General features: G+C 37.5%; 1 protein-coding gene across 6 annotated transcripts; it reads left to right on the top strand.

Moving 5' to 3' along the window:
* Positions 1 to 3,295: 3,295 nt before the first annotated feature.
* Positions 3,296 to 6,736, top strand: LOC308391022 (uncharacterized protein). Of its 6 annotated transcripts, none has more exons than XR_013970547.1 (4): positions 3,296 to 3,500; positions 5,010 to 5,060; positions 5,321 to 5,416; positions 5,960 to 6,736. XR_013970547.1 is itself a non-coding variant. In XM_080873440.1 (4 exons), the coding sequence occupies exons 1-4, from the start codon at positions 3,837 to 3,839 to the stop codon at positions 6,275 to 6,277; spliced, it is 480 nt and encodes a 159-aa protein (XP_080729566.1). In that variant the 5' UTR covers positions 3,612 to 3,836; the 3' UTR covers positions 6,278 to 6,736. The 6 variants fall into 6 exon arrangements, 1 of the variants encoding a protein (XP_080729566.1); XR_013970548.1 differs by having other exon boundaries at positions 3,393 to 3,500; positions 5,010 to 5,064; XR_013970549.1 differs by lacking the exon at positions 3,296 to 3,500 and adding an exon at positions 3,602 to 3,838.
* The last annotated feature ends 5,974 nt before the right edge of the window (positions 6,737 to 12,710 follow it).

Here is a 12,710-nt window from a genome sequence, read left to right as displayed (position 1 = left end):
GCAGGATAACATCCGAAACACACCAGCATGTCCATTTTTTCATGGTCTAGTCAAAGTCCAGACTTAAATCTGATTGAGATGCTTTGGCATGACCCTAAATGGGCCGTTCATACTTGAGAACCCTCCACTATGACTCCTTGACTTTTAGGAGAGCTTTAAAAAGTTGAGTAAAGAACTGACCTCCTTTAAAAAAGCCTCACTCACAGCCAAGTCACTCAAGTCCAAGGATGACATTTTTTATGTTTATCATTGGCTTCACATTTCTGTTCGCAGTTACTGATGCTTTTCTGCTTGATGTTGTGCTGCTTCTTTTTTTTGTTGTTGTTGCAGAAGCTACACATAGAATCAAGTAAGCATGTGGTTTTTCTTATAAGTCTTCAAGTCATCTTTAGGACATCATTTTAAAATAACGAACACGCAGTAACTAACAAAGAAATGATGTATTTATCAATAGCTCTTTGCAAAGAATAGAAATGTACCCTCAATATGCTTACCATTGTAACAGACAAATGGTTTAAGGTAAGTACAACCTCTGTCCCAAAGTGCTTTGAGAGGAGGACTGCACAATGAACAGACTCCATCATTATTTGGTTGATCAGTGGCCCAGTATCTGAAGGAGCTGTTGCTCTGGTCTGACCATTTCCACTCATCTCTGAACAAACCGATCCAGACTGAGGACAGCGAGCCATTGTTATTGTCACTGATTATTTGCTGCAATGCCAGAGTTTCAGTGTCTCCCCTTGCACTGGCCAAGTCTTTATTCATCACTCGACAATCTTGTTGGGCGTCAGTCCAGCTTTTCTCTTGAAAAACAACATACAACCCAACGGAGCCAACGTCTGTGAATAATTTTTACACAGAAAAATTCGATTACATGTCCAAGTCCTAGAAAACAACATATCACTGCTGGCTTTCATGCTGTTGGGTAACAATAAAGATGAATTTGAAAATATTGAACTACTTGAACTTGAGTGGCACAACTTTTTGAAACTACGACAATGAAATAATGTTTGAGATCAACGTTGCTTTTTAAAATTTTGTGCTGTCTACTTAAACACTGACACTGATTATTCGAAGCACTATCTGAAGAGGTCAGAGGTCCAAAAAAGTGATATTTAGAATGTTGTCAATCCAATAATAACTGCAAGAAACACAGTCTTAAATACCTCTATGTAGCATTATTATCACTGTGATCTTCAGAATCTATTGACTTTAAATGAGAGGTCAAATGGGAAATAATATTTTTAATCTTTTCATGTGTTAAGAACACACACCACACTTGTAAGAATTATTGTTTGTAAATTATAAGGCTTTTTGTTAATTTCCAACCAATAAATCATTATATTGACCATGAAGGCCTTGGCAGATTTAATTCTGAAGTCTAAATTTACACGTTCTGAATGTCTTTTGACAATTTATTAGTGTGAGCTAACACCAAGCTGCACCCAGATCACTCATTGCAATTGTTTTTTCTTACCTGATGGCCACATCTTTCATAGCAAAAGATACAGTGCGCTTCTGCAGGTTGCTGCTTTTTGTCCTTCTGCCTTTCTGAAAGTCTATTTTTTTGTCCATTTCATAGTGTGTTGGTGTTTTTACTGATGGCCTATGGAATACATATTTGCATTTTTATAAACAAATTTAGCTGTGAGGAGCTGAGCAGGATGTTGTAAAGATCTAAATTGATAGATGCTATCACAGGTGCCAAAAACTTGATGTAACCAACACACTGTATTTCCATTGGGGGATTGAAATGATCTTGTTTTATTACCTCTCCTCTATCTGTCTGTGTTCCTGCCACTTGTCTTTCTGTCTCTTATTTCAGCAGTGAGGTCACTCACTGTCATCATAAACCTTAAAATGGGACTGACTGTAATGAGAGTATTCTTGATTGTTATTGCTTTTTTTTTTTTTTTTTAAATTGTTATTTTATTTACTTATTTAATTTTTTACAGCGTGACAGTTTTCTTTTATTCTATGTGGGAGCAGCTGACGACCATGAAAACGCATTTCTTTGGGATTAAAAAAGTTTCATGATATGAAATGAGAGGTGTTTCTTTCTGGCTTCCTCCAGAGACGCTGATGTTTTAGTTTCTTCAGTCAGACTCCCTCAAATATTTCTTATAGATCCTCTCTTATAACACTGTCGCCATTTTCACTATTTTATCTTGAGTTACACATATTTTCCTATATAAAGAAAAGGCTGGACTCTCCACCGAACCTTGGCATTCTGGTACTTTGATTGGATCTACGGAGGCATTCAAATGAGCTAGTTACAGTGTGTTACGATTATAAGTGCCTGAATCCAGTAAAAGTGGCTTCTTGACTTATATCAGAGCTTTTAAAAAGACACATTAATGGAACATTTTAGAGTAGAGAACTGACCTGCTGCAGAATGGCATCACTCACACTGAAGTCATTTAAGTTCAAAGATGACTTAAATTCCACCTTAACAGTTCTGGTGTGTTTTGTTTCTTGATTGGCAGAACATTGACATAAAATTCACATGCATTTAATTTGTTAAATAAGCTGCCATGTTAAGAATGGCAGTAACTAAAGAGAACAGATACATTTGTTCTCTATAAAAATAAACAATGAGAAGTCAAAAAGGTACATGATACACTGTGGAATTATATTCTTACCCTCATAGCAGATGAAGGGTAGAGAGTAAGTACAGCCTCTGTCCATGAATCCTTTGAGAGATGGATTGTACAATGTACAGAGTCCATCATAATTTGGTTGACCACTGGCCCAGTATCTGAAGGAGCTGTCGCTCTGGTCGGACCATTTACAATCATCTCTGAACAAACCGATCCAGACTGAGGACAGCGCAGCGCTATTGATTATTTGCTGTAATGCCAGATTTTCCACCTGGCTCCTCGCACTGGCCAAGTCTTTGTTGTTCATGCGACAGTTCTGCTGGGCTTATAGCCAGCTCGTCCCTTGAAAAACAACATACAACCCACTGGAACCAATATCTGTGAACATTTACAAAAAGAAAGATTAAAATCTAAACAAAATCACTCAGAGAGCACAACTCTCCTCGAAGGGCAAGGGCTAAAACTTTGACATTTTATGATGATTTTATGACAACATGCTGACTTCTGACCTTTGATCTATGAACATGAGTAATTACATACACTGTAATCCCTAACAGTTGTTCTAGCTCATAACTAATAAGCTCATAACACTCAAATGTCGTTTTGTAGTTGAGCAAACTATAAAGTATTGAGCTCTGTTGGCTTTTATGCAGCTTTAATTGAATAGGGCTCAATATTTTTTAGCTAAATTTTTTGGAACGCTCAAAAAGTTTAAGAAGCATATATTAGTGACGTTCTGGTGGGTGGAGTCTTGTCGCTCCCTCAGGAAAGCTTAGTCAGCCATCTTGAATTTACCTTGATACGGGGAAGTTTTGGCCAGCCCGTGTGGATTAAGAGTCCCCAACTTCAACCCACCACGACCACCACCTTATTTTTTTTTCATCAACTGCCCTAAATTTGGTAAGTCTAACGTGTTTTTGTTTTGTTTAAATTTAATTTCGATAAACATTCTTTTTTATTTTTTTACTGGAAATATATTCGTACTTTGTGCACAGTGAATGTTTGTTATAAATGAATTCGAATCCAAGTAATTGTAATTTTAGAAGTTTTCTAATGTGACAAATACGTAATGTTATTTCAAATTAGAATGATGTAACGTTTTGGCGGTTTTCCGTGGGGGACAACATTTCCCATAATGCATTGTATTCTTGCCCGGGAAGTTGACGGTGGCAGTTCTAGCTCCATGCATTTGAACTTTCTACTAAAACTTTCCACTGGTTGTCGTATTCGCCGGTAATGTACGTGCGTATTGTGAGTATACTTATTTCAATAAGTGTCCGTGTTACACAGTCAGTAGTTTACGCTGTTGAGCTGTGTGTGTGTGCTAGCATGAAGCGAACAATAATAAACAACATGAGTGTGTTATCATGATGGTAATTAGACACGTTTGTATTTTTTCGTAGTCTCAAATGTGTGGTTGTGAGATAATCTCGAAATCCTTTTAACAGTTTAGAGGGGTATTCCACTAAGCGAGCTCTACAAGTCAAGGCTTGCGGAAAAATGCATCGCCTGATTCAGCCTAACATTATACACTGGTCGAACTCGGTGCTACGAACGAAGTTCAGCTAAATTGTTCGCGCTAATTCGACAAGGCTCAACCAGCCAGACTGAGGCGCCTCCTTGACACCTTTAAGCCAGACCCTATCGATCTTTGCTAGATAAATTGAAATGAAATGAAAATAAAGAGCCGCGTTCTGCTCCCAGGCTAAGAAAGAATCATTGATGCAGACTGTGCGGATCACAAATACTCCCTAACCTGTAAGGCTGGGGTGTCCAAACTTTTTTCACTGAGGGCTACTTACTAGAAATTAGGTAAATAACCTTAACTTTAGTGTATTAAAGTGTATTAAAGATCACAAAATCACTTAAAAGTGGTCGAATATGTTATATTGTTGAATATAATTAAAGACAAAACTGCTTTCATCACAGCTTTCCATAAATGGATCTTTATTGATTCATTCAGAAAAAGCTTTGGTAGCTTATTTTCAGAACAGCAGCCTCAGATTTCTTCTTAGACAGAAGATTTACAGCACAGAGAAAAAACAATAAAAGGGAAAATAGGACGGGTAAATTTCAAGTTTGTTATTTAAGTTATTAAGCTTAGCAACACACCTATCAACATTAGTTTGAAACTGTTAACATTAACAGACTGAACTGGACTTAATAACAGGAGTGCATATAATCTTAGTAAATTATTGTAGTGAGTATCAGCTGCGCTGGGTATGTAAATCGGGCCATCCAGCTGCGGTGCTGATTCGACGTCACTCGTGCCAAAAATCCGGACAAATGTCACTTGATCAAGGAGCAGATCTGCATCAGATGAGATCAGCTGACTACTTGTGTGTGTGTGCTGTGCAAAAAATGTTTTTGAACATTAATAAGTCGTCTTTGTGCACATATTGTTTACAGATATCAGACTGCAAAGAGCGCTACAGAGAGTCAACATTTCACCAGTTGTCAGTGGGTGAGTTTTATAATTTGTGTCCCAATTTAAATAAAAAATAAATACAAAGAAACTAGAGAATTTTGCCTTGAATTATTCAAAATTTTTAGATTTTTTTTGGGTTACCCTTCTAGATTGACAGGTTTAGCCCGTTACACAAAAAGTTTGGACACCTCTGATCTATAACAATGACAATCAGAACATGGCTATCCAACACTTTGTTTTTACTCTGCATTTGTGTAAATACTATTCTAATAGATATTGTGTGTTCATCTAGGAACAGCATGATGTAAATACAAGACGGGCCCTCGTCCTTCGTGCACTTCCTGTGTACCTGCGTGAAGATGCCTCCACGTTATTCAGGACTTGTGATGTAAGTGTACTGGCCTCAGCATCAACCATATGACATCGCTCAGAACTCAAGGAGAACCAGGGTGTATATCAGGAAGGATGTTCAACACAGTCCTCATCTGACTTGTTTTCTCCCATATATCAACTATTGTTGAATAAGATTGCAAGAAGATTGTTACGCATAAACCAGAAAACATGAAAATAGTTGAAAGATTATTATACAAAAAAAATCTGCAGATAAAAACTATCTCCCTTTTTAAAATTCAAGTGTTCTATTTTTTTGGAGGTGCCATGTTGTGGTCAGAGAAATGTTTGGTAAATAACAAAAACAAATATCTTGGCATATATTTATTATTGAAAACATTTATTTACACATATGTTTTGAAACCAAACCCAAATTAAGATTATTGTAATGCATCATGATGTATCGCAATATCAAATTAAATCGTTGACATTATAATCCTAAAAGAAACGTGCGACTTATGAAGATTCACACCTCTAATCAATAGCATGATTTGTGTCCTTGTGGGGCTGAACTCATTCTTGTATTATTTTTGTTTTGCAGTCAGCAGATGGTCCAGACCTCACTGACACTCCTGTGGCTCTGCTGACAGTTGTCACGGATGACACTACTGATTCGGCCCTCTTCAGTCCCGAAAGCATCTGCATTGTCGTTGAGGATGAAATACTTGTGAATGGTCCCACAAATCTGGCTGAGTCATTTCTCCTGCTCTTTGGGTACATCTATGCATTAGACCTACAATACCCAAAGAAACTTGAGCTTACATTCACATTTATCCAGAAGGTTGTGATGTGCCTTGAGGACAACAAACCACTGAAAGGGCGTCTACTGATGCTGAAGAATGATTTGTTCAATGAGTGAATCACTCAGAATGGACTACTTGTTAAGCTGAGTATTGAGGAAGCTTTTTTGTTTGTTTTTTTCCTAATCATTTGCCTCTTCTACCTCACATTTAAGATGAATGACTGTTCAGTTCACTATTCATGTTTAATGTTCTGTTGCCTAATACGTAAATGCACTGCCTTGATGTTTGTTCCCTATAAGTACAGCAGTGGAAACCAGTACTGTTTTTTTTATGTATTTTTAAAAAAGAAAGTGAGCTGCAGCTGTCAAGGTACAGTAAGTGTTAAATGCATCAATGTTCTAATAGCTGCAATTGCTGTTAATACTGAAAATGTTATTGAATTTTAGAATTGAGATGGAGACCCTTGGAGTCTTTTTCTCTTGTTTTATTTATGAAGCACTTTTTTATGAGTGAGCTCTGTTGTTTGTGCCTTTTTAAAAGCACATTGTGTTTAATAAAAAGTTGTTAAATTGTTAGTGTTGTTACTTTCATGTTTTCTAACACTTTTAGCTGATTATAATTTACTGGGTAAACAGTTTAGAATTATTTGTAAGTGTATTTCCCACAGTATTTTAAAAAATATTGAAGATTTTAAGTGTTATTTCCCATATTATAAGTTAGAAAATATGAAAAAGTTTGAGTTTATTTCCCACATCGTATGAGTTGCAATATGTAAAATATTTTGAGTGTATTTCCCACCTTAATTAAGTTGAAAAAATTGAACATTTTGAGTTTATTACTCCCTAATTATAAGTTGAGGAATATCAACATTTATGAGTTAACATTGAGGTAATTTAAGGCAACTGCAACTATAATTTTTATTTTAGTTAAACTTAAAACTTTTAAAAACATCACTAAAAAATTGTTGTGTAATCTGTTACACAACAATTTTTGAGTTCTGTGAACTTATTAGGTTTTACAGTGTAGTAACATAGTTTATTTTATTCGCATTCACATTTATGTGAAAGAGGAGCTGTGTGTATTTTGAATGATCTTTCCCATGAATGCACTGACCTTGGCATACATAAGGAAGCGTTGTTGTGCTGAACCATTTTCCATCATCCCCCATCCCTCCACAGTTGTCAGTGGAACTTGGTAAACTGCCCCAGTTAGTGTATTCAACTACTCCATCACTGATCTGAGTTTCTCCCACAGACCACAGCCAGGGTGGTGAGCCTGTTCGTGTTAGACCGATCCACATCTCTGTTGTCACACCACTGGCTGATACCATGTTCACCAGCCTCTGCATGTCATCCTGGCTGCCAATCATGGCGAGGTCGGCATAATTGCTCCTGCAGTAACTCTGGGCATAAGCCCAGATTTTAGCCCCGTTTATCAGGTAGAACTCCCGATGAGTGGGAGAACACAGAGTAACATAGCCTGTACAGGTGCACCAACCAAACATCAAACAAAGGAGGACTGCACCATCATCATAACACTGTTTAACTTCAGCATGAACGTTTCATCATAAGCAGTTAAGAAAATGGATTCATGAATGGATTTCATCACTTATGACACTTACCTGAAACTAGCAATAAAATCACTGTAAGGACCATATTTTCTCTAGGATGTAAATTAGAAAAAATCAGTTTGAATTTGTTAGCCTACTGAAGTGGTTAAAGAATTTTTAATTCAGTGGTAGTCCACTCAGTCTCCAACTTTTTAAAACCCATGAAACTGAAGTATTTCCTGCCGTACTTACTTTAATGTTACAATCACAAGTCTTTGAATGCACAGCCAGAGGATTTAACAAATGTGCCAAAACAAATGTATGCGACAACAAAATGAAATAAATCAACCAGTCATCAAAGAAGGTGACAATACTGCGTTCTAACATTTTGAGGGACTTTTTTCCCCTTTCAAAGCATAACTGGCGTCTTGTGCTTAATCAAATCAATATGGAAGTAATACAGATTTTTTGTTTTTAAGTTGTTTTTGTTGTTAGGTTTTGTGGATAGATTTACAGGCAGAAGTTTTAAGGACAGTGCTTAAAGCAAATAAAAACGCGGATAGGTGAGTCACTTTGGTAGCATCCACTTATTTTTTTAAATGTATTTCAAAGACACTTATTTTTTGGTTTTAAATGAATTGAAGCTATTTTATTGAATAAGTCAAAAATGTTTAAATGACAAATACTAAACTTTAAGAACAGAATTGTTTGTTGTTCTGGCAGACAACAAATTTGAAACTATTTTGGGAATCATTTCGTTACTTGGCTGTAGCTCAGGTGGCAGAGTAGGCCAGCCACTAATCAGAAGGTCGGTGGTTCGATCCCAGGCTGCCTCCTGGCTGCATACCAAATATCCTCGGGCAAGATACTAACCTCGTGTTTACCTACTGGTGGTGGTCAGAGAAAAAGCAACATTTTACAACTTCAACCTAATGCGCTCCATCTATGCAAGATAGCATGGGTGCTGTGTGGCCCGGTGGCGCCAGTGTTCGGCAGCCTTGCCTCTGTCAGTGTGCCCCAGGGCAGCTGTGGCTACAATGTAGCTTGCCATCGCTAGTGTGTGAATGGGTGAATGACTGAATGTAGTGTGAAGCCCTTTGGGGTCCTTAGGGACTAGAAAAGCGCTATGCAAATGCAGGCCATTTACCATTTACTTACATAATTACTCTTATGTCCTAATTATACTTGTACAGTATAGTTAGGAACCATAACCATAGCAAGAATTGACAGTAACATGTTTAAGCTAGTGGCATGGACACATGCCTGTCTATAACTGCCCACGTCTGCATATCTACCCTGCTCCCTCTGATAAATCACCTAATTGAGCAGCCCCATTACATGGATACAATTACCAGCCACACCTAGTAATGATGAAAAAGAGGTTTTAAACTTTGACAGTTAAAGATTTCTTTCTTTTGTATAAAAATCTTTGGCTTTTTCACTCTTGAAATGTTCAAATAGGATTAATATTACGGACAACCTGATACAGAAGAACACATAGACTGATTAGAGAATTACAACGAGACACAGATGAGAACAATCAAAGAATAAGCAGGAGGACAGAGACAGTAAGTAGAACTAACAACAACAACAACAACAACAACAACAAAAATACACTACCTTAGAAAGTAGAACAGGCACCAACACAAAGACTCAAATGTATTAACTAAGAATCCAAAACTGAGTCCAGCAGAAAATCCAGCAATCCTGAGACGATTCATATACAGATTTTTTCCAGGTCAAGTGACACTTTACATATAATTTAACTCTCCATAATTCTCAGAAACATTTAAATTACATTGATGCTTTAGCATTACTAATGTGTATGTGTTGACAACACCTAACATCATGACATGGCAGTTGCTGTCCACCCAGATGATCAACTCCCTGCTATATGTTTAGAAACAACTCTCTTCTTACCTGATGGGAAGCTATTTTATTACAAATAGGCAGTTGTTAATCCTACTTCATACTTCACGTATTAGTGTTTTGTTTGTTAGCAAGTAGCCTTTGTATTTGTCTTTATGAAAATGAAGCACTGAAGCTTAGCAAAGATGCAAAAGAATATGTGCCTTCCTTAGGACAGGATGCTTGGTGTTTGATCTATTATGTCTTTGTTGTAACAATGCTTCTTGGAAATAAATCTTGTACGGTTGGAAAGCCATGCATTTGTGAGTTGAGCAGAAGAGTTGAGTATGTGGGTTGCGCCTATGAGTGTACATCTATGCCACATATGGACTACAAGTCCGCAAGTTCCGAAGGGAGACACGAGAAAAGGTGGTTGACGCCAAGAGAGCACAATTCCCCCTGAAGTGCAAGGGCTGAAAATATAAAAATTGTGCTGTACAGTTCTCTCAATGCCTTTTCATATGATACATTGCTTGACATGGTTTCTTGAATTTTTTTTTCAAGGTGAACTTTGATCTTGAGTGCTAACAATCAAGGTAAAATGCTTAGCCAACCTAGGTACTCATGTCCCCCAAGGCCTAGTATATTGTTGTGAACATTGAAGACGATCAATAAAAAACTGTGGGTAATATATGTTTTTACTGATTTTCACATTTGGTGCTTGATTCGCACTGAAGGAATCAAAACTGTGAATGAACACATATGGAATTATGTAGTGAACAAAAAAGTGTGAAATAACTCAAAACATGTTTATTTTGGGGGCATTTTTCAAAATAGCCACCCTTTGCTTTGATTACTCTTTGCATTCTCTTGATGAGCTTCATGAAATGGTTTTCCAACAGTCTTGGAGGAGTTCCCAGAGATGCTGAGCACTTGTTGGCCCTTTTGCCTTCATTCTACGGTCCATCTTATTCAACACCATCTCGATTGTGTTTAGGTCAGGTGACTGTGGAGGACAGGCCATTTGGCACTCCATCACTCTCCTTCTTGGTCAAATAGCCCTTACACAGGCTGGAGGTTGTTTGAAGTCATTGTCCTGTTGAAAAATAAATGATGGTCCAACTAAATGCAAACCAGATGGGATGGCATGTCGCTGCAGGATGCTGTGGTAGCCATGCTGGATAAGTGTGCCTTCAATTTTGAATAAATCCCCAACAATGTCACCAACAAAACACCGCCACACCATCACACCTCCACTACGGTGGCCCCTAGAGACAAAGCACGTACAAACTCCAAAACACATGCAAAATTCCAAAACACGTACAAATCCAAAACACGTGCAAACTCCAAAACACGTACAAAGGTCAGCATCAAACACTGTTCTCATTTTTTTTTGCCTGTCAGACTTCAGCTTATGCCCTCAATACCCACTAATAGTCCACATTCAATCCCTGTTCCTTATTTTTAAATTATGACCCATATCCACATGTTTGTAGCATGTGAATATGGGTCATATTTGTGTATCGTGTAAGTTATTGGCATCCCACTTCCTTTCTCATCTTAACCATCAAAACTAAATTTCATATCCTAATGCTGACCTACTTCTACCTAAGTTCACCACCAAAGCAATTCTGAATTCTCCAACAGTTGTTTTAAGGTTTGTCTGACAGCAAGAAGCTGCCAAAATGTCCTAAAATCTTCAAAATGACCTCAAGGTCTTAAGCTCAAACTGGTGCACAACAGAAAGCACTAAGTATTATGTTCATTACTTCAGAGAATTCCTAGCATAACATCCATCATGCACCAATAGTGAAACAATCAGAGACTGTGGAAATACATTTGTTTCCACCATATGAGTAATAACACACACACACACACACACACACACACACACACACACACACACACACACACACACACACACACACACACACACACACACACACACACACACTCCTCCTCGTCGCCCAGAGGACCCCATATAAAGCTGTGTTTCCCCTGCACTTGTTACTGCTCTTCGTTTCAACATCAGTGTTGTTGTCTGCTGTTCAGGTATGTACTTTGACCTTTTCCTATGATATCTAAACTGACATTTAAATTATAGCACCATCCACATCCAAATAAGATAATCAGCTCGAGCTACAGTTTCCACTGAGCACATGCTCAACTTAGTATTGCTAAATTAACAGCTATGAAAAATCAAGCATTTGTAATAAATGGAACGACTTTGATGATAAGACACTAAAAACTTTGCTCAGATTAGTGAGTTTGGATTTGGAAATGACTTATTTGTTATATTCAGTGTCTTTTCCGGTTATTTTGAGTGAAATATAAACACCCAGTGTGCAGTATTTGGTGTTTGGGATTTTCATGAAGTGAAAAAACTCAGTGGTTTATTCTTGATCAAAACAATTCTGTAATGTATTTAAATACTGGACCCACCAGTGTGTTAGTGGGTGATGATAAAGGTGTAACATTTCTCAGAATAAACATGCTCCAGTTATTCTCGGTAACTCTGCTGGTCAATTAATGCAATAAAATCCTCCTGAAATCCTTCAGTCCTTTTGTCCATACCTGTTTATTTAGACTGACACAGTCATATCTTAAAATCCTTGCTAAAATTGACCTGTGAGGTATTGTAGACACTTTTATCAGTGCCTGTAAACAGGTAGTATCATACATTTGCATAGGAATGAGACTTCAATATCCCAAATTTGCCTTTGTTGGTTTTTGTCTATTTGATCAGTCAAACATGGTTTTGTACTCATGCAACATCTCACAGTGACACATGTGCATAAACCTATGAAGTAATGGTTAAAATATCTGTGAGGCTACGCACGTATTTAAAGATCCTTTTAATTTACTGAGACTGCACGTAGATCAAATGATAATAGAGGACTTGGCTGGTGTTAATAGCAGCTAGCCGACCAGCTTAATCTCCTTCTATCCCACATTCTCTCTTGTAAATCAAATTAAACAAGATGGACTGGACAGCTGTTACCTCACTCTGATCCTGGATAATTGGATGCTGCTCCAATCCAGTGTCCCTCTGGCCTCTTCTATTCCTAGATCATTAGCTCCAAATGGCCTTTCACTTAATCTTATCCCCTAAAGTAAAATCTTACACTGGATGTTGCTTTTTTAATTTCAAA

This window comes from Rhamphochromis sp. 'chilingali' (assembly GCF_963969265.1).
Source record: "Rhamphochromis sp. 'chilingali' genome assembly, chromosome: 22".
Taxonomy (NCBI): Eukaryota; Metazoa; Chordata; class Actinopteri; order Cichliformes; family Cichlidae; genus Rhamphochromis; species Rhamphochromis sp. 'chilingali'.
This window is presented reverse-complemented; position numbering and strand designations above follow the sequence as displayed.

Coding starts and splice junctions, on each gene's coding strand:
- LOC308391022 (XM_080873440.1), top strand. Junction 5,061..5,320: donor CAACATTTCACCAGTTGTCA/GTGGGTGAGTTT, acceptor GTGTTCATCTAG/GAACAGCATGATGTAAATAC. Junction 5,417..5,959: donor CGTTATTCAGGACTTGTGAT/GTAAGTGTACTG, acceptor TTTGTTTTGCAG/TCAGCAGATGGTCCAGACCT.